The sequence below is a fragment of the Mus pahari genome, chromosome 20 (assembly GCF_900095145.1).
Source record: "Mus pahari chromosome 20, PAHARI_EIJ_v1.1, whole genome shotgun sequence".
NCBI lineage: Eukaryota > Metazoa > Chordata > Mammalia > Rodentia > Muridae > Mus > Mus pahari.
The window spans coordinates 36,895,249-36,920,192 of record NC_034609.1 but is presented as its reverse complement, the minus strand read 5'-3'; the positions used below and the strand labels follow the sequence as shown (position 1 = coordinate 36,920,192).

Genomic DNA, 24,944 nt, shown 5'->3' with positions numbered 1-24,944 from the left:
CACAGGAACAAGAAAGAAATAACTAATCTATCGTTGCCCTTCTTCTAAGGAAGCCCACTCTCCTGACCTTATCTTTCCCGTGGCTGCTCAGGCTGTGCTCTCACGACTTCACTGACTGCCCGCCTCTGAATCCTGCTCTATCTTCCACAGTTGTTTTCTTTATACCTCAGTTCTAATATATATTAACACCCCTGGGGTGACCGCCAAAGCTGCCAGGAGACCCGGTGCCATGGGCACTCCGGATGAAACCTTGCTCTGACGGAGTGTTGGCCTGGAGGTCGGGATGACAAGGGAGGGAAGGTCTCTGTGGGACAAGAACCCGGCCGTGAGAGCGAGCAGCGGAGAGGAGAGAGGGGCCGGCCTGAGATGTCAAGGACCCTATGGAGGACACTAATTCTTGGGGTGGCTAGGACGTCTCTGGACCACAGGAGTGCCTGCCTCTATTGATGGTCTCTATTGATGGGCGTTTTCCCACACCTGGGCGTGGCCAGGGAGATTCGGTGAATCCTTCTCATCTGATGCTCAATCACTAGACTGCTCAGGAGCATTTATTGAGCATCTGGTACATGTCTGTGGTTCGGCTGATGAGTGCCGGCCGGCTGCTGCTCCACCTAGAGATACCCTGGACACCTCCCCACCTCATGGCGGGGGGGCCTCTCTCACTTCCAGAGACCCGATAGGCACAGACTCTGCAGACTCTCGGAATCATCTTTATTTCTTGGTAGTTCTTGAAGGAATGTGAACACCAGTACGGCCTCGTGGCTCAGCAGGGGGTTCCTGTCCTTGGCAACTCTCCTGATGGCTCCAAACGATGCTGCTCCCCTTGGCCAGCCTAAAGTTAGTGGGAGCAGGTTGCAGGTCCAGAACCCCAGACACTTTCACCTAGACACACCCCTCTCTGCATCTGCTGGCTCCTTGTGGCTCCCTCAGTGTGTCCCAGAGGCTTGGAGAAACTCTGATCCCTCTTCTCAGGGGATCTCTGAGCCCCAACCCCACCATATCCCGGGCCTCATTTCTCTCTGGTCTCTACTTCTGTTCACCAGTTGCCTACCTCCCCTCTGTCATTTTGAGCTTCTGGGCTGCGCTGGGACTGCCCCCCAAATTCCTCCAGCTCTGTCTTCAGCCTATGAGAAAAGCAGGGAAAAGGACGGACGAGCAGTGGCCCAGGGTACCAGGGAGGAAAAGTCAAGACAGAGAGGTCTGCGATATGACACTGAGACTGAGGGCCATGCTCCTCCTCTTACCCACAGTTCCCTGGGCTGTCCCGGGCCTCTCTGGCCTCCTGCAGCCACTGCTCCACCTCCTCCAGCCTGGCTTGAAGCAGAGTCCCTGAAGGCGGTGGTCAGTCATCAAGGTGGGCCCCCGAAGCCATGGGTCCCACCACCCATCACTGCCCGAGCCTCACTTTCGGCAAGCAGCTGATCTTTTCTGTGCTCCATCGCACTGATCTCCTGGGCCAGTCGCTGCTGCAGGACCTGTCAGAAGGGAGGCTGGTTGCTCTGTCCCTCTCCCCTGGAAGCACCTCCAGAACGGAGAGGAGGCTGGTCACTCTGTCCCTCTTCCCTGGAAGCACCTCCTTTGCACTTTTGACAAAATCCTTCCCTACGTTGGGTCATTCTCTTCGTTCGCTTGTATTTCTACCTCGGCAGTTTCTGTGGGGGTAGGGAGGGCTACAAATTCACTGCACCCCAGTGTTTCCCCACGTCTCCCCTCTTTTGCTCAGAAGCCATTTCTTACAACTTTTCCAACCTCCCCTTTAAATTCGTTGTTCTTCGAATACTCCAGAATTTGACCTTTCTCAAGAACGTACGCACTAACACGCATATCGTCCTCCCTCCTGTGCTTAGCATAGGTGGTCAGATGCCGACAAGTCAGAGATGGTGGCCCAGGCTTACAGGATCTGTCTACTTTGCTTTCTTGGCTGTGCTCTGGGTAGACGTTTCCCTACCCCTCAGAAGCCTGGGGGTAGAAAGGGCCCTTTGGTGTACCACCGCCCCCTCCTGTCTGGGATGCTGTCTCATGCTTCTTTCTGCAGCTGAATGAAGGTTTTCTGGAGGGTCCCATGGGCCTCTCTGAGGCCAACACGAAGTCCTCAAAAGCTGTGACAACAGCTAGCAAAGGATGCTAGCCGTGAGTGTGAGGGCTGGTGAAAGGTGGCCAGTTGTAAGGCCAAGGGCAACGGGAAGGGAAGAGTCAAAGACTCTCCCAGGGCATGGGACTTGAGCAGGGGTAGAGAGTGACCACTCACAGACACTGAAGCCCAGCCTGGGGAGGAGCTTACACGGAACTCCCAGAGGTCCTTGTGTTGACTTGCCGGATCCTCCAGCCTCTCCTCCGGTTGTTGAGCATCCAAGCTGTGGAGACAGCAAGAGATGAGAAGTTGTGTGGCCAGGATCCGCACTTAGCACAGTCAGGTCTGGGGTGCCTCATGCTCCCCGGGTCCCATGCACCCTTCCAGTCCTGCCCAGTGCTCCCCTTCATGGGTCTGTAAACACCCCCTCTCTTCACCACGCAGATCCCACTCCCACAACTTAGCCACCTACCAAACTGCAGACTTAGAAATAACCCCAGCTTCTTTGGTCTGAATCCTGAGAACTGAATCCTGGGAGGAAGGTCATTCATAGCCAGACTCTGCCTGAGCCCCTATTCTCTCTGAGAATGATTCTCTTTCCTTTCTTGTGTTACATGTGATCCATGGATCTCTCTGTGGGATCACAGCCCTGTCTGTCCCATTGTCCTTACAAATGTGTCTTCCCAAGAAAGCCATATGGATAAAGGTGCGGTTGGTCACACTGTCTAATTTATTCTATCACCACCACTTAATGGTCATGGAAGTGACCTGTCTTCATGTCCTATTTTATAGAAGGGAAACAAAGAGTATGTATTGTAGTGGGTTTGGCTTAATGCTGCTTGTATATTTGGGGTCCCCAAAATTGTTTGCAGAAGAGAATTCACATGTCCACATGTAAGACACTGAGGGACCCTGCCCCAGTTGGCTCAGATTGGTAAATAAAGATGCCAGCAGCCAACAGCTGGGCAGGGCAGACAGGGGCGGGACTTTAGGATTCCCAAGCTTGAGACAGAGAGGAAGGAAGGAGGAGGAGATTGGGCGTGCTGGAGAAGTAGGAGAGGAGAGATACCATGCTTAAGAAGAGTGGAGGACAGGGAGCCATGCCCAACATGAGAAGGAGGTGGGAGAGTGCAGCCCAGTGGGCAGCCCTCTGGGTCCTGGGCAGCCAGGTAGAATATAAAATTTAATAAGTAATAACTTGGGATTATTGGTGGGAGGTGAATTAACCACATGGAGGTTAGGAAGTGGCCAGCCATTGAGGTGATTAAGGCTTATCAAAATATTAAGGTTGTGTGTGTTGGTGTGGGCAACTCAACAGTGTATCCACTGGTAAGGGTCATTCAACAATGTATCCATGACTTATTTTACTAGCCCTTGCTCCCTTCTCCTCGAGCCCTGGGTGGGTGGTGGGGGCGGGTGGAGGGAAGGACTCTTACGGTGGAGAGTCACTTTCTCTCTCCTGGGGATGCTTCTGGAGAATCGACAGAGCATCTGTGGAGAAAGCAGACAAGATAGCCTGATGAGGGACCTTGAGGGAACAAGGTGAGGCAGAGTCTGGGGCCTCCACATCACACATCACCTTGGACATCGATGGGAACGCGCAGGACTTGGGTGCATCCTTCACATGAGTAGCTGGGGGTCGGGGGCGGGGAGCGGAGCAAAGCCCAGGACCCAGCTTTCAGTGGGCATCCTGAGGCTGCTCAGGAGGGCGGGCTTCGTGAAGCGGTGGGGAGAGTAAGAACGATGCGTACCTTGCTTTCTGCACAGGACCTCCTCTAGGTGTACTTTCTCTTCGTTCACTGGAAAACATGATGACACTTTCAGGCCCCGGAAGCTAAACCTCCCTATTGCCCACTGGAGCTTCATTCAATAGGCAGAATCACACAGAAGACAGGGGAGACGTGAGGCGGCTTCCTCCTATGCTTGTAAGCATCCCCCCACAGGGTCCATCCTATTCCTTTCTCCCCTCTCCCACATCCGTGGTCTAGGTCAGTGCCAACAGAGTCAAAGGAGTGACCGCTCCGAAGAAAGAACAGGTTTGTTCTGGAAGGAAGAGTGAACTATTAAAGAAGCAAATACCATGTCAGGCAGATAAAAATGAGGTTCTGAAAAAATGAAATAAAGCAGAGGAGATAGACAGACAAACAGAGAGACAGAGAGAGAGACAGAGACAGAGACAGAGACAGAGACAGACAGACAGATGAGAGAAACAGGGGTGGGGAGGGGGAAGGATTCTGATTTTACATAAAACCCTCGAGGTAAGCCTGCTTGGATTATCTGAACTGGAAGCTGAAAAATAACATCTTAGAGTGGCTAATCTGAATTGGATGGGCTAAGAAGAGGCCCGCAGGTGAGAGCATAATGCGGGCAAAGGCCCAGGAGTCAGACAGGGTCCCTGGACCCCTCTTTTGGCCCCACTCACAGGAGTCTAGTTCCCGATGCATGGCTTCCCGGAGTGCTTGAGCCTCGTCCAGCTCCTCACTGGATCTCTTCTTTGCTGGACCAAAGAGGGGAAGAAGGCACTGTGAGGGCTGCCTTGCTGCTGGTATCAACTGGCCAGTCTAGGGTCGTCCCAAACGTACCTTGCTGCAGCTCATTAATACGATGGATCAGGTCCTCAATCTGGGGCTCCAGGCTTCCCTCTGAAGAAAGAAAGCCAAACTGAGCCAGAAAAGACAGGCGCTTGTCTGTCCCAGGCAGGGAGAGGACTGCAATCCGGGGCTGGGTTTCTACTGCTAGCCATCCACCACAGGCTATTACAGAGTACCTGCTTTGTGCTGGCATCTTTAGCAGGTCTTTGGCCCTCGCAGGGCTTACATTCTGGGGAGGGGAGATGGCTCTGAGTCGATCTGGTGGCAGTGCCAGGTACAAAGATGACACAAGGTGGGTGATAAAGAACATATGGGTATTGGTGCTTTTTGAGATATAGAAAGACCCCAAATAAAGGGCAAGAGACAGGACCTGTACAACTGGGGAGGGAATGTGTGGAGTAAGAGCTATTCCAGGGAGAGGGAACAGGTATGAATCTCGTGCAGTGGGAATAGGTAAGGCCCACATACATGGGTAAGCTAGGGAAAGGAGCAGGGAACACAGTGTGTGGGTGGGGTGGGGTGGGGTGGAGGATGTCCTCCAGGACCACAGTGGAGGCTTACAGCTGCAATTTAAGTATGGTGGAAACTGATGGAACCTTCCCACAGGCCTCACTCTCTTCTAAGGGGGTAAAACAGGCTGTCATTCCTGCCTCTCTGGTCTCTAGTGGTCACGAAGACAACAAGGCTTTCCAGTGACAAGCGTCACCTTGCGAATTCTCAATGACCTCTTAGAGAGTCACTTCTGACCTCACGGCCCATTTTACAGCTCTACAGGGAGAAGGCTTCCTCCTGCCTCATCATGTTCTGGATCAGGGACGAGTCACAGGCATTGGGATTTGAGGCTGCTTTACACTTGGGAAGACTCACTGCTAACACCTAAAGCAAGCTAGGGGGTCATACGCTTAGTCCCGGACTTTTCAGGACGACAGACCCCCTTTCGAGATACTTCTAGAAGAGTGAATGTCCTCCGGAGTACTGAAAGCAACTGGCAGAAATCCCCACGGTCCAGGGACTTTATTTCATTGCGGATGGTCAGGGTAGGTCACTACACATTTATAGTCCTGCAGTTTCTATACAGCTACAATGAAGTGTAGGAGCTAGAGTGGGTGATATGAGAGGAGAGGTTCCATTCCCTTGGAGGCAAATCAGTGGGTGCAACAACTGAAGCTGAGAATGGTCTGCTGTGGTGGGGAAATCTTAACTTCAAACCCCGCGTTTGCATCAGCACTTAAATGGGTAGTCGGTATAAGCTGGCTCCCAGGTTCCTTCTCAACAAAAATGCCAAGTGCAAAATCCTCTGTATTGTCCTTTGTCGTTCTTGGGTTGTAAAGGAACAAGAAATAAACCCCTGTAAATATTGTTTATTTTAAAAGACTCTATGGATGACACTTGACCATTTAAAATCCGCTGTTTGTGGGGAAGTAGCTCAGGGGTCCTGGGTTCAAGCTGCAGCACCAATAAACAAAACCAAAAATAATACTGCTTGCCTGTGGATCACGAAATTGAATAAACAGATATATGATAGATTAATGGATGGATGGAAAGATGAGTGGACTGATAGTGTGTGTGTGCACACGCGCATGCAGGTGTGCGTGCACATGTATGCGTGCACCTATGTCTATGTGCCCCATAAGTGGAGGAAGATTTTCTGTGCTTTTAAAGATTTTTGAAGTTTTAGCTGTGATTTCTTCCTTTCCTTTCCTTTCCTTTCCTTTCCTTTCCTTTCCTTTCCTTTCCTTTCCTTTCCTTTCCTTTTCTCTTTTCTTTTGTTTTCTTTTCTTTTGTTTTCTTTTCTTTTGTTTTCTTTTGTTTTCTTTTCTTTTCTTTTCTTTTCTTTTCTTTTCTTTTCTTTTCTTTTCTTTTCTTTTCTTTTCTTTTGGCAAAGAACATATCCGAATAGGAACAACAGGATGAGTTTCTAAAGTTGTAAATTGAGACTTTTAGGTTCTAATTCTGTTTGCCAGACTCAAAATCTGAGACTTGGGCACAGGACACCTGACCTTTCTGTAGCTTTTTCACCATCTCCAGCAAGTCTTCCATCGTATTCAGAGATGTGGCCTGCCCTGTAGGGATGAAAACCAGAATTACAGGACCCTGCAGGGGTATGGGCAAAGCTGGGAAAGACACAGACCCAGGTGGGAAAGCAGCTAGAACTCAGTACACACTCCTTGGCTGTGGCCAAGGCTGGGCCTAGGGCCAGGTCTCCTGCCACAGCAGGGTGCCTGGGGAACCAGTTCTCTGTTTTTAAGTATCATGGTGTATCCTGGATGAGTTAGCTTTGCTACAAGGGGACAAAAGCCATTCCTGAACTCCCCTCAGTCAAACTCAGGGTGAGAAGAGAGAGTGTATACTTGACTCTACTGCTATTGAAAGGTCATGATGAGATTCCAATAAATGCAACAGGGAAGACAGATTTCATATTGAGTTCTTTAAAATAACTATAGCCCTAACTTGTGAATTCTAATGGATTATTAGGTCTAGACATGGCTACTCATGCTTTTAATACATATTTACTTAACATGTGTCTCTATGTGTTATTGTGTTATTGTACATATGTGTATATACGTGAATGTGGTGGTGCATTGAATTATGTGGGCAAATGTATATAAGGCAAAAGTCAACTTCTCTAGAAGTCACTCTCCACTGTATTTTTTGTGACACAGCCTCACTACTTTTGGTGCTGGCCATGTCAGCTGGACTGATCAACCATCTGAGTATGGAAATTGACACAGTTCCAACCCTCATTCCTGCTCGCCCTGTGCTGAAGTTGCAGACTGTCCTCAACAAGGGTTAGACTCATGCTGTACTCACCACGGGTTCTAGGGATCTGAACTCAGGTCCTTATACTTGAGCAGCAAGACATTTACTCACTGAAGCCCAGGCCGGGGGCTGCTAATCATTGTAAGCAGAAAGAAGTGGGTGTGAGGAGCCTCCTGTTGGACGACCATAACACCGCTTATGAAAGTGGGGGCGGGGGTGTGGAGAGGGAGGGGAAGAAGGAGAAGGAGGGAGGGAGACAGACCCTGGAACTGCACCAAGATTTTGACATTTTTAGTTCTAATTCAAATTAATACAAAAGACAGATGAACATGGTAATGATGCTATTAGGAATCTGCTCAACATCATGGGACTAGGAATCAATACACTCGAACACACACACACACACATACACACACAGAGATGCATGGTGGAGAAATTGGGGGGGATCCCTACATTAATAAACGTATTCACACATCCGTGAACCAGGGGTAGAGCCTCTAACCAGAGTGTAGGACACAAGATCCCAGTCTGACCCAGCTCTGCCCTCCCCTCGTACTGTTTAAAACCACAGGGAAGATGGGATATCCACTGTTGCCTTGCCAGAAAGGGTGACTCGTGGCGTTGTTCCTCTTTTTAAACTCTCAGCTTGGCTCCACAGTTATCTTGTGTGGGCTTTCATTCCTGAATCTCCATTTAACTCCTTAGGTTTAACCTATCTGCCTCAAGAAAATCAGGTACTACCAGTCTCCTTCCTTATTACCACTGTAATGGGTTATGTATTTATTGGGAATTAGCGTGAGTACCTCTCTACCCAACTCCATTCGTACACTTACAGATAACTACTAATCATCAATGATGGAAGAACTACCAAGATGCTACCCCAGCAGTGAGAGAGATCCCCATCAGTAAACAATCTGTTCTTCCTTCAAGCACTGAATGTAACATTCAACTCTGGGTTGGGTGTAAAACTCCTACGAGCATACATTTCTAAGTGTGAGGCTGAATAATTTTGAACATAGTTACATCAAGTGTCTTTTCAATAACTAATACTGAAATATAAAAACACGAAGGTTGATCTCTCTGGTTGAGTTCACTTACTATTGTAAATGTCTTCAAATATGAGTTTGAATGGACAGAAGAAATAAGAAAATGAAAGGAATGGCCTGTAGCCCATGTCAATGAACTACAATGGAATGACCTTATTTGGATCCCAGTTCAAGCAAATTTTTTTGTTTGCTTGTTTGTTTTTCATGATGCATACTTCTATAGATGTTTTAGCATGAGCCCATATTACTTTAAAAATTCAAACAAACACCCCTAGGGAAAAATGCCCTAAATTCTTGAAATCAATGATAAAAGCTCAAACCCCAGCAACCAACTCTCCATAAGAATCTGGATGGAGCATGTGTCCTTACCCCCTGAGCTCGTGTCTCTAGCTGCATATGTAGCAGAAGATGGCCTAGTCGGCCATCATTGGGAAGAGAGGCCCCTTGGTCTTGCAAACTTTATATGACCCAGCACAGGGGAAGGCCAGGGCCAAGGAGTGGGAGTGGGTGGGTAGGGGAGCAGGGGTCGGGGGAGGGTATAGGGAACTTTCAGGATAGCATTTGAAATGTAAATAAAGAAAATATCTAATAAAAAGGGGACAATTGTATTTATGTGTTTAAAATAATAATTGAGTTTAAAAAACAAACAAAAACAAAAACAAAAAAACCACCACCACCAACAAAAAAGAATCTGGATGGAAAAGAAATAAAGCTCAAAAAACACAGAGCACAGCTAGAAAGTGAAAGCTGAAGTGCTTCATCCTTCGAATAGAAAAATCCCTCATCCTCAGACCCCAAGTTCCCTAGTCCCTCTCCTTAGAAGTCACTCAGTGATACAAGCTCTTGATTCTCATCCAGATAGGCACCCTTTCTCCACACACAGGTCAGACACCATGTGGTACAGGATGTGGCAGGTCTTCTGTTTCTCACTTGACAAGATGCACCGGTGATCAGCTTATTCTTTTGGGGGAGGGGCTGTGTGGCCTTCCACTATACACACATACCATAATTTAGGAGCAGTCTCCTCCTGTGGCCTGTGGACTGACTCCTTCACAGTTGTAAATGACGCCTTGTTGATCAGATTTTCCATTTCTCAGCGGCTGACACGAAGTAGGTCTCCCCACTATGTCTGCCATCACATACCTACTGTGTGTCACTATGTCCTATCCTAGGCCAGTATGACCTCATCCTAAGTAGTTATCTCTGCAAAGATCCCATAGGCCGGCTAGTTTGTATTTTGTGTGGATGTGCACGGATAAGCACCTGCATATATATGTCTATGCACCACAAGCCTGGTGCTCAGAGGTCAGAGGAGGAACCAGAGCCCCTAACTAGAGTCATAGGGCTTTGGGAGGTGCTCCATGGGTGCTGGGAATCAAACCTGGGTCACTGGAAAAGCAGTGCAAGTGCTGTAACCACTGAGCCCTCTCTCCTTCTCTGCAGGTTAGTTTTTCACTATCCACTTGCCACTAGCTCGAATCACTGGAGACGCCTCAGTTGAAGAATTGGCTAGACCAGGTTAGCCTGTGGTTATGTCTCAGGGGGTGGGAGTGAGGTGTCTTTATTGCTAATTTAAACGGGAGGGCCCAGCTATCGAGGTACTGTCCCCCAACTTGGGGGTTCTGAAAAGAGAGAAAAGCTGGCTGAGAGCAGGGAGTAAGCAGGTGGCATGGCTGCATGTGTTCCCCTCTGCTCTTGGCTGCCCATGCGTGCTGTGACTAGCTGCTTAAGTGGGTTCCTGCCACCTTGATTTCCCTAAAATGACAGACTGTATCTTGGAATTGTAAGTCAAATAAACTGTTTCTCTCCTACATTGCTTTTTTACCGGAGTAGTTTATCACAGCCACAGAAATGAAAGGCCACTGTCTTGCATTTATTATTATTACTTTTTAAATTCTATAACAATTTCATACATGTGTACAATGTATTATACTGTGAGGCTCTGACAGTCCCAAGCTGGGAAAGGAGGGAGGGGGGTCACACTTTTATTTTGGTTAATTAATTTTTATGATGCGGTAACAAACTCAGAGCCTTACACTAGACCAGGGCTTTCCTAGCTAAGCTACAGAATTTACCACTGTCAGCAACTCGGTGACTATATTTTCACCTTTTAGAAAAAAATATTTCATGTGTCATTTAAAAAAAATTCATACCCAAATAACATTCTAAAAATCTTTGAAAAAAATGAAAACTTCCCTTCTCTGAATCTCACCACCATGATACAATCATCTCTGATAATTTGGTACATCTCCTCCTGAGACATATTTATTATTTAAAGTGATTTTAGTATTTTTGCCAACAAAGAAAAGCTCCCAACAGAGAAAGCTGTTTGTTTTCCTGACATTTTATGAATCCTTTCAAGCACAGTGTAAGGTCGTGATGAACCCTAGTGCTCACGGCCTTGGGGCTATGACGGTTAACCTCACCCACATTTGCTTCACGTTTAATCACACCCAGTACAGTTCACAATCGTCATGTACACTCTCCGATACTCAGATCATACATGTGTTCTCTGACCAGCCCATGGTCTCCAGCTAGCCTTGCCAACCTCTGCAAAGGCTCCACCCGGGGTTTTCCTCTCTCTGCCTTCTTACAGCTTGTCATAAGACCCAGGTGAGTAGCAAGAAAAAAAAATAGCTATCTTCTAGTGCATGGATGTTTTGCCTTGAGGGTGTGCCTGGTGCCAGTAGAGGGTGTCAGATCCCCCAGAACAGGAGTTATAGGCAGCTGGGAGACACTGTGTGGGTGCTGGGAATCAAACCTGATTCTCTGCAAGAGCAGCCAGTGCTCTTAACCACTGAGCCATCTCTCCAGTCCCCAGGCTAGAAGAAATTTTAATTTCTAATTGAAAAAATTGGAAACCTAGTATCTCTGTGAACTTAAAACAAAGCAGTAACAAAGAGCCTTCTACTTTACAAAAGAAAAGAGGCTGAGGAGGGTAAGTTCCCCCATATAACATTTTATTTTGAAATTGTTTCAGATGTACACAAAAGTCATAGAAATAGGCTGTGGGACTCTATCAGCATCTCCTAGTGTCGAGTGTTTGTCATCTCTAAGTTGTACATAGTATGACCCACTAGTCCTGAATACTCCAGTGCACATTTCCCATATACGTGGGACTCCAGGTACCGGCATAACTTAAAATCTGAGTGTGAGCATTGGTCCCTCGGGCTGCTGCTCAGCTTCCCCCTGCCCTCTTACATTGTAAATTACGTATCACTATCGATTTTCAAAGAGATAAATAAAACAATACATCTCAAAGGCCTCCACTTTGCTCCCCTCCCTCAAACCCAAGGCCCCTCTCCACAATTCTCAGTGTGCTTACCTCTTGCCGTCTTCAAGGAGCTGGCCTTGCCAGGTACAGCCCCGCCTTTCTCAATCCCGATATTCAATAATAAAAATTCTGGGGCCCACCTCTTATGAACAATTTTGATAAACAATTTTATCAACTGAAATTTAAGTTTCTCCACCTCTTATTTTTTAAAAAAAAAAAATCTACAATCTGCATGGATATACCTAGATTTGGTCAGGTTTTGAATTCACCTCTCTCTCTGCCTCTGTTAGTAACACACCACTGGCCACCCCTGGTCCACACTCGTGCAGTCTGTGATGACCTAGCATGGAGATTGCAGATGTGGAACAGCATCTGCTGTAAAACATAATCCCCTACCAGGCCACTGAAGCTGCAGAGCATGCCCCTATGGCCAGTCAGTGGCGAAGAAATGTGACCTGATTCACCTTCTACCTTCCTCCAGTGCTGATAAAGCCCTTTATTACTTAAACTTTGAGGAATTTGAAAGGTTGATGCTAAATGTTTAAATCTCTGTGGCACTGCATCATGTGCTTAATAAAATGTGGCTTGTCTGATTTCTATTCTTTGAAAACTGACGCCCAACATGTGGCTCCAATTTAAGACAAATTCTGTTAAAATGATTTCATTATTCACCCACTTAAAAAAAAAGAAAAAAAAAAAGGAAACGCTCACTGAGTACTAAGCACCAAGCAGGTGTTTCAGGCGCCCAGGGAAACTGCAGGTCTTGCTTTTGAAGGTCACATTCATTGTTTTGGAATCTGAATCAACAGGTCTGGCAAGATGCCACCACCTCCCATGTTTGGCCAAGTAGTGACAGACTGCATGTGCAGGAAGGGGAGGTAGAGACAGATACAAGGACAAAGATTGAACACCCGTTGAAACAGAGTCAGGGTCCTTGGTCGCACTGTTTTCTCTACTTTAGAATGTTTAGAAATTTTCTATAATTAAAACAAGAATGCGCTTCTAGTGAATTTGCCATGAAAGAGATTTTCTTTCCAAGGAACTGCAGTTTCCAGTAGTTTCTAGGCTGGACTCCATTCCCTTGCCCCCCAAGAGGAAGAGAAACGGTCATTACTGAAAAACCAAATCGGACAAAAGTGGGGAAACTATGCTCAGGAGCCTTGAGAAACCTACGTAGTGATCTAGGCTGGCTGCGAAGTGACAGAGGAGTTCCTTCCCTCGGCTGTGTAGCGACACAGAAGTTTTGGGAAGACATCACTGTTCTCCCCTGCCCCACCCCCGACTTGCTGAGTAATGGGACTTGAAATGAATTACTTGCTTAAGATATTTAATATGGTCAATCAAGTTGGCAAGTTAACCTGGGTGATAAGGACACGCATGTTATTTTTTCCACTTTGTGGAAGTTATAAGTTTAAATAGGCTAAAAACCTTTTTTTCTAAAAAAAAAAAAAAAAATTCTCAATTATCATAATGAGCCGAAGCCTCTTTCCCATCTACCCTGTTGGCCCTCACTACCTCGGGTGTCTTCAGCTTTCTCAGCTCCCAGCCACTCCGCCATCAAAGGCTCCAGCTCCGCAGCCATTTGCCAACGTGGGGTATCTGCGCATGTGCCACGGAAGAGAAACAGCAGGGAAAGGCAGCACGTGGGACTACAGACATTGTAGGAAAACAGGGGGCGGGGCAACACAGGAGTCTGCTTGGAGCAAGCGCAGAACATCTGCAAATGCAACTGCTAGCTTGCGTCTGCACGCATGCGCGCAACCACAGGGCTGAGTAAAAAAAGGCTGGAAGCCAGGTAGTAAGTAAGCAGTTGAGGTGGGTTGTGAGCAACACAAGCTCTTTAAGGGCTCTTCTTTAAGTTGTTACTGCAAGCGTCCAAGGTCCAGAATACGTTCATGCTAGGCATCAACACATTTCCACCCCCTGTCCGTTTACAGATCTCCACTCAAAGGTACAGAAGTGAAAGCTCTGGCAGCCAAGAGCATCTTCACAAAGCTGCATCCCGGCCCAAGGATGAAGTCAGGTGGATGCTAGAGGCCACCTTCTTATTCTTGTGAGAAACAGCCCAACATGGTGGGGCTTGGGTCCTTTGGGGGGTTGTTTGCTTTAAAGTAGGGAAAGGGAAAAATGATGGGGACGGAGAGGGAGCATGAAGGACAGAGGAATGTCTTGAAGGATTCAGCTTTAGGCCCTTTCTGTACAGTTTGTGTATGTGTGTGTGTGTGTGTGTGTTTTAAACACCCATAGGCTGGTTTCAAGCACAGGCTAGCCCTGCATTCCAAATTCTAGAGCCCTTGTGGGTTACCCACCCCTACCCTGAGGACAGTCTCAGCCAGTCTCAGGTCTGCTTGGTGGATGGACATGGGAGCAACCTGAGCTGCTTAGAAGAGGCTTGGTGGAGACAGCTGGTGACAGAGGGTACAGTGGCATTCAGGCTAGTTAGGGAGGTGAGGCAGAGGACAGAGGAAGCGTCCCACTTTCCTAAATGTGGAGGTGCATGAGGGGGCTCAGAGAGCAATCTGTGCCCCTGGCTGCTGTCACCTTTCTCCCATTTGTGGACAAACCCTGACATCTTGCCCACCTGCCCAGGGAGACGGGGACCAGCTCCACACAGACCTCTACCCACATTTCCAGAGTAGACACAGAATTTAAAGCCAAATGTGGTCACTCCAGCAGTTGTTCAGAGTCCTGTGAACAAGCCATTGTTGGGGGCCTGGTCCGCCGAGGTGGATGGGGGTGTGGAGTATTTGGGTGGGTAACGGATGAAAAGCCGGTCCTCTTCCTTCCTTACCCAGCGCAAGAGCTTCGTCACTACTAAGATGGCACCAGCCTTGGTTACCAGGGGGCTGAGGCAAGTATAGAGCTCAAACTTGGAAGTCACCTGCGGAGAGGGGAGGAGAGAGTCAGATGGACTAGAGCGGGTCATGAATGATTCTGTGCCCCCAAATCCACCCCGTGTGCTCCTGAAGCTTGGGAGACATGCTCAACAGCAAAGAGATATGGCAGGCTGAGCAATCTGGTATTCATCCTGTCACGGGCAGACAAGAGGCCAGCTGGGTGATTCTGACTCTGTGTGTTCTCCCTTGGCTTATCTGCAGATTAGAGATTATGTAACAGCAACACTCGCTATAGAGGGAACAATCATTCCATCCACGGCTGCCCTTGCTCCTGCCCTGTGGTATCATCTTAGCCTTGTAGAGTGTAAGATTCAATGTGATTCTCACACCAACCTGAGGTCTGGCCTCCGGTCTCCAGGGCCTTCCCTGGGCCACTTCCCACCACTCTGCCCGTGTTCTCTTTCTGCCCCAGCAGCATTGGCCTCTTTTCTGCTGTTCCTCCAAGCCAGCCCGCCTCAGCCTTGCCTCACATCTCGGATTTCCTCTCTGCATAGGCAGTTCCTCCTCTAGGGACCTCTCCACTTGGAAGCCATCTTTTCAGCAAGCCTTCCCCCCGACCACTTGATCTAAAACCTTGGAGTTCCTTAGAAAAAGATAGAAGTGTTCCTTGGCAAAATGGCTGAGTCCAGGAGGGATGTAGAATGTCAAGTAAGCTGTACTTGTATGCGACAGAGATGTGCCAATGGGAGACAGGACCCAAGCTACCTAAATCAGGAAGTCCACAGGCTAAGTCCCAAATAGCTGCAGAAAATGCTAGAAAAATATTTCACACTACTGAAATCAAGTACAATCTCAAGAGGCCACATTTATATAAAATATAAACTTCTGAGCCAGTGAGACGGCTCAGTGGAAGAAGGGGCACTTGCCACCAAAGCCTGACAATCTGCTAGGGAGTATGGATTCTCACAAGCTGTCCATTGACCTCTACACTCAACACATACACATTACACTAATGCATACACATTAAATAATAAATAAATGTAATTTCTAAATTTAAAAAACATCCAACAAGAAGTCTGTTCTTATGTAGAGTCCCAACTATAAATATAAAAAGTGGAGTGGTTAGAAAAGCGATCGCAAAGCAAATGCCTGGTAACTGCTACAAGTTCACGTCATAGAGGCATGTTAAAATGGAGGGAGTATACCGCTAAAACCCACAACTACACAGGCCACAGGTGCCATGGGGGCATGCTAGTTACAAAGGGGAAATACTATCGTTCACGTGTGGCCGGCTCCACCTTCCCTGAGAGAGCCGAGCTGGTGTCACTGGCCCTTCAAACAGTGTGCTTACTGCATAGCCTCTCACCGTGAACATGCTGGGGCACGAGAGAGCTGAGTCAGGGGCACTCTACTAGCAAGTTTATGGACTGATGTCCTTTGACAGTGCCAGGGTCACAAGTCAACAAAGCCTGTCCATTCCAGAACAAATGAGACCAGGCAACACAAGTGCCCGAGGGAACGGTCCCTCTGTGGTGATTGTTTATACCAGCTTTGCCCCTTCCAACCCCAAGATGACTTAAAAATGAAAACAGTCATCCTAGCCTACAACAAGGCTGGATCCACATTAATATTCACTATTATATATATATTAATATTATATATCCATATTAATATTCACTATTATTTAATGGAGCTGTTGGGGGAGGTCTCACTCCCTGTAGGACTGCCTGCCTGGCCACCAGCCTCCCTCTGTAGCTGATCTTTAACAGACTCACAGGACAGTCACTCCAGGTGGAGGGCACAGAGCAGTCCTGACCCTGCAATGGTTAAGGAGAGCTGGGGCCTCTGTAGTGGTAGAAGGGAACTAGCAAGCACAGAGATAGTGGAGATGGGGTTCTTGAAAGTCTAAGACCCTGGCCTGCTTGCTAATGGGAATGGCAGGACTAAGGGAGAGCTGAAGTCAGTGAGAACGTCTTCGGTAATTCAAGACACATGTGCCCATAGGGTCAGTGATGCAGATACAGGCAAACCTGTGCACATTCCAGCGTGCCCGTGGAGGATGCTTAGGCCAGAAGGGATCATGGCAGGGAAAGCAGGCTTGCAGGAGGGCACTGACTGACAAGCTGATCAACTCACCCAAGCCAGCAGCGTCTCTTTCTCAGCCACGTGGTAAATGAGGCGCAGGGGCCGGGAGGTGCTGTGGAGGCGAGCATGCAGGCGGTGATACAAGTCTGACAGTCGTTGCCGTTCCTCCTCTCTGCTGTATGGGGCCTCTAGCTCGGGACTGCAACAGAGGGAGGCAGTGGCATGGTGAGTCAGAGCCTGCCTCCCCTCTCAGGCTAAGGACTGTGATTAGGTTATGGGGCTCAGCCTCTCCCATTAGACTTGAGGGTTCTAGCGGTTGTAAGCCAAGCTGCCTCCATTAAACTGGGAAGGAGAGCCTTTCTCCCAGTACAACAGGGAGACTCCTTTAGGTTGGTGCTCAAGCCTCTGCCATCATAACTGTCTATTCCCCATTTCTAGAGCATTGGCTAGCCATCTCTCCTAACTCATGTGTACAAGATGCTGACCGTCTTGGTTAGACATGTCTTCATATCAACTTGGGGTCAGGGCCCACCTGGTAAACTGTGGCAGCTGGCGGTGTTGTTCAGGGATATCCAGTGGCTTATAGAGAAAATGCCGGAGGCCAGGCGCCCCCACGGCCTGCACACTGTAGGCCGGGGCACCGGCTGCTGGGCCATTAGAGAAGTTGGCAGCCTCCCCAAGAGTACGCAGGGCACCAAGGCTGTGCATCCCGTCTTCAACTAAGCGCCGGCAGGCAGCCATGGCGTGGAAGGCTTCACGGTTGGTACCAAGCAGCAGCAGGCAGACAGGCATGGAATCCAGGCGGGCCACATAGGCATAGAAGAAACCATCTGGGTTAAAGCGAGGCAGGCACACAGGTGCCCATGCTTCACCTGCCGCGAAGGCTGGTGCACCCACCCAGTCAAGCAGCAACTGTAGATCAGCAGGGTCCAGCCGGCACTCCGCCAGCACATTCCTCTCCTGGGCCGCGGTTATCAGTCGACCGCCAACAGCCAGAACTGACAAGGCCAGGCCCGGGGCTGTACAGCGCCGCAGTAGTGTGCCCAGGGCATCCCGCAGTGGACGGGCCAGAGGCACACAGCGCACAGCGCCCAGGAGCAGGGCGCCCGGGTCTTGCTCCACACTGTCCAGGAGCCGGTCCAGTGTGCGCTCTGAGCCAGCCAGCAGGCGACGAAGGTCATAGTTCTGCTTATGTGCGAAGATGCGGGCCACGCTTGCACGCGTTAGTGTGCTCACAATTTGGGCGTGTACTGCAAGCAGCTCACCTCGTAGCTGTGCTGCAGACTGTGGAGTTCGGGACACAGCCACTAGCAGGAGTGGACCCTGCTGCAGGAACACCAGCTTGTGGTCCTCTAGGGGAAGGAAGAGTGGGTAGGGTGGACACAGACCAGGAATGAGCCAAGGGGTCAAAGGATGCCTTTCCCAAACTCTCTCCAACACATACAGCACCTGGCCTGACTGAGCCTGTGCTCTTACTCTGCCAGCACCCAAATTAGGGCAAGGACAAGCTAGGGCTATCGGGACACTTGTGGGGATATGTTGGCTGTGGAGGTATCAGGTAACTTAGAGACAACATGGGGTCAGGTGGTGGGATGGTGAGACAAACATGGATTCAGACAAAGCCAGATCACACAGTCAACCTCCTCACTCCCAGACAGCATGGAGGACCTCCAGACAGTTACCCTAACCCACTGACTCGCTTCTGGTGGGTGAGCAGGTGTACCCATGGCTCTAACCCCCAGCCATCCATATTCCCAGCCCACCACTCTGAGTCCTTTCCTCGTCACTCACCAGCGTAGATGGCACGGATGGCGTCTCCTGCACTCTGCACGAAGGACACCAGGGCTGTCATCACCCCCATGGTGGCCGACAGGGCCTCCACGCTACCGTACCGTGAGTAGATGGGCTTGCCCGCCTCACTCAGCACGAACACGTGCTTCCGTTGGCTCCTCCAGTCCTCGTCGCTGGGGTCCCCATCGCTGGGGTCTTCTCCCTGACCCTCAGAGTTACTCTCGGGTTCTCGGATGGGGCTGCTGTCTGAGGCTGTGGTTTCCCAGTGCTCATGGGTGCTTGACGCAGCCTCAGCCTGAGGCAGAGGTGGCAGGAGGCTGGATGGCTGGTCCTTGGATCCTGAAAGGGAGCCTTGAGTGGCTCATCTCCTACAAACCTTACATTTTCCACAATCTACCAAATCCTTACCAGCCCTCTCACCCCTCAATGACCCCCCCCACACACACACTGACAAAGATCAACACATCTTCCTAGCTGTTCAGTGAGCATGGCTGACAATGTCCACCAACACTAAGGTGTCAATGAGCCTCACCCTAAAACACAACCCAACATGTCCTCACTGTCCTTCATTGGCCCCTCCATTATTCCCTTTAGACACTGCCCTTCCCAGGTCTTCAAGGCGCCCTGCTCTCTGAATGACTGTTGACCTCCTTATTTACAGTGGCTCTTCCTTAACTCCTCTGACCCCCTTTTTATTCCTCTGATGTGTCCTTACCCCTCAGTGACCACCATTAAAATGCCCCCACTGTCTCCCCCAACCCTTTTCTATCCTCACTGATCCCTGCTGATGCCCAGCGACTCTCTTGGATAACCAGACTCCCAGTGATGGTCCTTAATTTTCCCATGACAGCACCATTACTAGCCACTGACATCCAGATGGGCAGGACTCCCCTAACCTTCAGCCACTCCCCCAAATTACTTCTGCAGCTACATTAACAATGAACACCCCCTGACACCTTCCTTAGTCTTCAATAACCTTTACATGACAGTTCTTATTTTCCTCCAGGTCTGGGTCCCCATTCCACCAATGGCCACCATTAACAATCACTAACACACAAGGTTTCCACTGTTTTCCGCCCAGAGTTATCACTTTAAATCCCATAATGAAACCCCTTGCTTCCATCCCCACTGTCTCTGATGTCTACTGACTCACCCAAGGACAATCATCCACTTGCAACCCCATCTGATTTTCTCACCCTCAGTGTTTTCCTATGTTCTTAACTGTGTACGATAATCCCATGTTCCCAAATACCCAAGCAACGCGTCTCAATTCCCGTCAAGGAACTCCCGTCAAGACAACCCTTTTGGGACCCAACTATGCCCCCTTTGATTCTTTAAGGCGCTACATTCAGGTCAAGTACATTCTAATTTCCCTGCAACAGAAGGGTGTCCCAGGATGTGAGAACGCCAATGTAAAAATGGGACTGTTTCAGGCAAAACAGCACAGTCCATCTTCCTAGCCTTGACCCCACCCCCCACCATAGAATACATTTGTAGAGGCACAATGCTGCCCCTTCCGGACAACAGCTGAGACCCACTGACTTCTATGTCATTTCTCAACGATTTCAATTAAGTCAGCAAGTCTCTGTCCAACGACTGACCGAGAGCTATGCCTCAAGCTACTTTCTTGGGTTCCCAAAGACTGCCCACTGGTCTCCCACTGATCTCTTTCCCCCACTCAGCTAGCAATGACAACCCCCGGGGGTTGCTTTCAAGACTTCACTGAGGGAAGCTATACCTGTGTCCTCCGGGTCCCCATCTCCGGGATCCAGCGTGCTTGCGTGAGCCCCTTCACTGTCTCCAGCCTCCTCTCTGGGGAACTGCGTGTCCACCAAGTCCTCCACGCCCCCGGGGGCTGGGACAGCATTATCTCCTCCGGCCTCCATCTGCACATCCCTGGAGAGAAGGGGAATCGAGGGTGATGGGCAGCAACAGAAAACTTCTTACAAGCCTTCAGGGAGCCAGACCCCCCGGATTCATTCCTAGTGCGGTTTCCCCTACGGTTTTCGACAGGACGCGACATTCAAAACCATGACCAAATACTTGCACCCTCCGGCACTTTCGGATGGGTGACGCTCCGCTGGGCTTCGGCCAACACGGTACATCAACACCTGTTTCAACCTCTTATCTCAACTGGGTGGACAGCAACACTTGGAGGAGCCGCCGCCGCACCACACTTCCTGGTGTGGTGGGGACTTGCCACACTTCCGGAAGCGACGCCTCCCGGGACACTTCCGGTTTCACAGCCGTCTTGACTCCCCAGAGTGCCAATGGCAGCCACACGCTGCGTCCCTCACCGTAAAGATAGCGCGGGACTCTCCCGGAACTCTGTGGAATCTGCGCGTCCTTCCACCGGACGCAGCCAGGATCGGCTGTGAAGTGGGGCCAGTTGCGGCCCACTTCGCGTACCGAGGGCTACCGGCTGAAGGGGGCGCGGCTTGGAACCTACTAGGTCAAATGGGCGGGGCCTAGTTCCTCTCACCCAATCAAGAGTAGGCTCTCCCTTATGTCCCGCCCCATTCTGGTGGAGCCTCCGCAGATAGTGTGCGCTAATTGGCGAAAGCCACTGCTCATCCCTTGACTGACATCTCCCTGTTTGTAACCGAAACCACAATCCTGTTCCGGTCTTTGGGGGAGCGAGAGAGTGCCGAACCAATGAACTTGCGTCCCCTGAATTGGGACAACTTCACGCTCCTTTATTCAATTATAGAGGCAGGGCGGAGCGTGTGCTTGACGGACAGCTCTCTTTCCAATCCGAACGTCGCCCGCAGCCCAGTCGGCCTATGGGACTCGGATGCTGATGCAAGAGGCGGGCTCTGCATGTGGGACGGACTCTTGGGATTCTGGACTCCGCCAGCCTGCGAGGGAAGCTTACGAAAACAAAAGCAGGCTGCTTAGGGCTAGTATGTGCGGGCAACACGAGCGCACCCCACTAGCAAGGAGAGGTTCTGTGGGCCGAGCCAACCAGATCGGCAGCCTAATCCTCCTATGGCGGAGTGGAGGGGGGGTGTGGTTGTCAGGGACCGCTGCGTTCTGGTTGGCTGAGAATTCTGCCGCGCCTACCTCCGCGTATCACCATTGGCTACTATGTATGATGGGCCAGGGGCAGCAACAGCAGTGAGGAATCTTGCGCACAGAAGCACCTAGACGCTCTCTTCCTTACCGCCGCCGAGTGGGGATGGGGGTGTCTAGGCGGCCAGAGGTCGCTCCAAGCTAAGTGTTGTTCATTTTGGCTTTGAGTCAGAGGCTCCTCTATAACCCAGGCTGGCCTTAAACTCGCGATCCTCCTCCCTCAGCCTCCATCTGCCCCTAAACCCAAGTTAGGGGAGATTACAGTTCTGCTCTAGCACCTGGCATTGCCTTTAGGTTTAGAATGAGGGTGTGAATATCCCTGCTCTGGACGTCCAGGTCCTTTTTTTTTTTCCGTCTTTCTGTACATTGGTATTTGAGACTGCTTGAAGCCTCGCCGTTTGTGTCTCTTGAGTGTTACTATATTATTATCAGAGAAAATGGAGTTAAAAAACAAAAACAAAACATAATGACATAAGGGTCGAGGATTTGTGTTTTGGACACGGGGTTTCAGGGTGCCCGGGGCTGGTTTCTAACTCACCAATTGGCAAGGATTATTGGAAACTCTGTTTCCATAGTACTTGAAATTACTGGTGTGCCCGTAACGCCAGGTTTGTGTCATGCTGTAGTGCGAACCCAAGAAGGCTTCATGCATAATCGGGCAAGCATTCTACCCGGTGAGATCCATCCCCAGCTCCAGGAGATGTCATCAGCCAGGAGACATAACACTCCTGAATATTTAGATACTTAAAGACAAAACTTCAAAGTACCTGTCAAATTGACAAAAACTCAAAGGAAAAATAGCTCATAAGGTTAGGTGATGATTTCAACATTCTGTACTCACTAAAAATGGCCGAAACTGTTGGTAAACAATAGATAAATATTTAAATCTAAATATCTAAATAAATAAGAATACAGAAGATGTGAACAACAGTAGCCAAATTAATTGATATTTATAAAAATATTCTGCCCAATTACAACAGAGTAGATACTTTTTTTTTCAAATGCACATGCTGGACAAAAAAAGAAAGAAAGAAAGAAAGAAAGAAAGAAAGCTAATGCCCCTTTAGAAGCTAAATCTTTCAGAGAAAATTATTTGATTACAACAGAAATTGTGGCTATTGTTAACAGAGATTGAAGAATTCTTCTAACAGTAGGAATTAAATCAATACTCATCATATGAACACATTATGACTCAAATATTAAATCCATGGGATATTAAGGAGTATCTTCAGCTTCATGAAAACAGGAAGAATGAGCAAATACGGAGACTGTAAATCATGAGTGCTCACAGGGAAACGTACAACTTTATAGGCTCACACATGTATGAGAAGAGACACTCACACCCATAACCAATCATCTACATGGGAATCTTAAGATGATAGGGAATGAAGAGGAGGCTAAGCCTGCAATAGAAATAAGAAGATAATAAAGATGCAATTCAGTGAGAGGGAAAACATACAGTCAAAAGAGACAATGTAGAAATAGTTCTTTCTTTGAAAAGGTCAGCATAGTTACTAAAATGTGCTTAAATGATAAAACCAGTGATCAATAGGATTGAAGGGTAACATGATTAGAGGTCTCTAGACATATTACAATATCATAAATTGATTTTTTTAAACGAATGAAGTATAGATAGCTAGATAGGCTTGCTCATACCTAAGGGATACTGGAGTAATTCGCTAGTGTGAAGGAAAGGTTAAGTGACTGGATCTACAGAGACCCAGTCTCTCCCTGTCCCAGGCTTGTACCTTATTGGAAACCTTTTGCTCTTGTTACAATATTAGAGGTCTTAAAGATATGCCTTAGAACAATGGTTCTCAACCTGTGGGTCACCTAAGCCCACCCTGCATATCAGATATATATATATATATATACTGCAATTCATTACAGTAGCAAAATTACAGTTTTGAAGTAGCAATGAGATAGTTTTATGTTGGAGGGGGTCACCACAAGACGAGGGATCGTATTAAATGGGTGCAGCATCAGGAAGGTTGAGAATCACCGCCTTAGAATGTGTAAGTGGGTAAGATGCCTAGGAACCAATGGGATTCAAGGAGAGGGAATAGTAGTTCACCTTTGCTTACATCAACATAGTTGTGTTTTGCAAGAGTGACCAGTAGATGGCAGAAAATCCACATGATAGAGACCTTCCAAACTCAAGCTGCCCAGTGAAAGCCAGGGAAACACCAGTGAATTGTCTTCAAGAGCTTAGGTTCTCACCTCCATGACAAGAATCCAAATCTGAAACCATCTAAGACTCTTGTTTCTCTCACGATTAAGACTCACTAAGAGGACATAATCTACTCTGAAAACTCCTTCTCAAATGCTATTTCAGACTTGTTAGAATGTTCTTCCTTATAGCAAAGATTGACAACCCAAAGGGGTGAGTCTCAGATGGCTAGAGAGATATACAGGGGATAATTTTGCACAAGGGAAAGTTCACCTTTCTGAAATCCGCTGAAATAAGGCACTATTACGGTTCAGAAATAATGGGAGCTGGTGTTTGTTCAGAACTCTGTAGTAGGCAGAACTGATAAACATTAAGGGGGGAGATAGGGTGACTGATGCTACAGCTTGGTGGTTAAGAGCACCTGCCCTGCAGAGGACCCATGTTCAATTGCTAACAGCAGAATGTGCTACAAATGTCAGGCAATTCCGGATCAGGGGTCCCGACCCGCGGGACAAGCTATTTTGTGGGTCTGAGGGGGATCAAGCCTAAAGGGGAATGAGAGAGAGAGAAAGAGAGAGAGAGAGAGAGAGAGAGAGAGAGAGAGAGAGAGAGAGACCATGCAACGGATGGCTTTTTGTCATGGTCTCGTTTATTGAAGGCTAAAAGCCCAGTTTTTAAGGCATTCAGGGAGAGGAGATCAAATAAATAAATGAATCTTAAAAAAAAAAAATGAAAGAAACAGAGTGAAGGACAAGTGGGGGAATGCTGACTGCAGGTGTGAAACTTCCTGTGATTTATCTCAGAGTCTTGGTGCCACTGCTCCAGAACTCCGGATGGCTTGTGTCTGAAGTCCAGGTCTTCCAAGGTGTTTGTTTTGGGCAACTCTGGAATGCCCGATACCTTTTAACAGCCTCAGGTGTCATCTCAGGGCAGAGATCAAATGATTCCCAGGGCAGTCTTGGGTGGAGAGAGGTAGAGAAACCTTGGGAGTGAGGGAGTGACACGGCCCTTAACCAAGGACCATTTGGCTATTAGGTGAGAGCTGTCAAAGGCCTGGTTTATCTCAGCCTGGTCTCCAACACAGGGGCTCCTGACACCTCCTTCTGGCCTCCATTTCCACCCACATTTATGTGGGATTACAGACAGGTAAATAAAAATAGTGACAAGGGAAAGTAAGAAAGAAAAGAAAGAAAGAAAGAAAGAAAGAAAGAAAGAAAGAAAGAAAGAAAGAAAGAAAGAAAGAAAGA

The 24,944-nt window shown here is 48.6% G+C and overlaps 2 protein-coding genes across 4 annotated transcripts; both read right to left on the bottom strand.

The window, feature by feature from the left end:
- Window positions 1-763: 763 nt before the first annotated feature.
- Window positions 764-13,480, bottom strand: Syce1l (synaptonemal complex central element protein 1 like). 3 transcript variants are annotated; one of them, XM_021220192.2, is made up of 12 exons: window positions 13,258-13,480; window positions 6,663-6,725; window positions 4,655-4,713; window positions 4,494-4,575; window positions 3,823-3,870; window positions 3,508-3,562; window positions 2,549-2,602; window position 2,451; window positions 2,282-2,354; window positions 1,406-1,475; window positions 1,245-1,329; window positions 1,062-1,124 (listed from the first exon to the last, which is right to left on the bottom strand). In XM_021220192.2, exons 1-12 carry the CDS (start codon window positions 13,457-13,459, stop codon window positions 1,062-1,064), a joined length of 855 nt encoding a protein of 284 aa, XP_021075851.2. In that variant the 5' UTR covers window positions 13,460-13,480. The 3 variants fall into 3 exon arrangements, with proteins under 3 accessions (XP_021075852.2, XP_021075850.2, XP_021075851.2); XM_021220193.2 differs by lacking the exons at window position 2,451; window positions 2,549-2,602 and adding an exon at window positions 764-832 and having other exon boundaries at window positions 1,052-1,124; XM_021220191.2 differs by lacking the exons at window position 2,451; window positions 2,549-2,602; window positions 6,663-6,725 and adding an exon at window positions 764-832 and having other exon boundaries at window positions 1,052-1,124.
- Window positions 11,408-20,870, bottom strand: Mon1b (MON1 homolog B, secretory trafficking associated). Its single transcript, XM_021220189.1, has 6 exons — window positions 20,753-20,870; window positions 20,194-20,351; window positions 18,456-18,794; window positions 17,197-18,016; window positions 16,716-16,863; window positions 11,408-14,623 (listed from the first exon to the last, which is right to left on the bottom strand). The coding sequence occupies exons 2-6, from the start codon at window positions 20,339-20,341 to the stop codon at window positions 14,423-14,425; spliced, it is 1,656 nt and encodes a 551-aa protein (XP_021075848.1). The 5' UTR covers window positions 20,342-20,351; window positions 20,753-20,870; the 3' UTR covers window positions 11,408-14,422.
- Window positions 20,871-24,944: the final 4,074 nt, after the last annotated feature.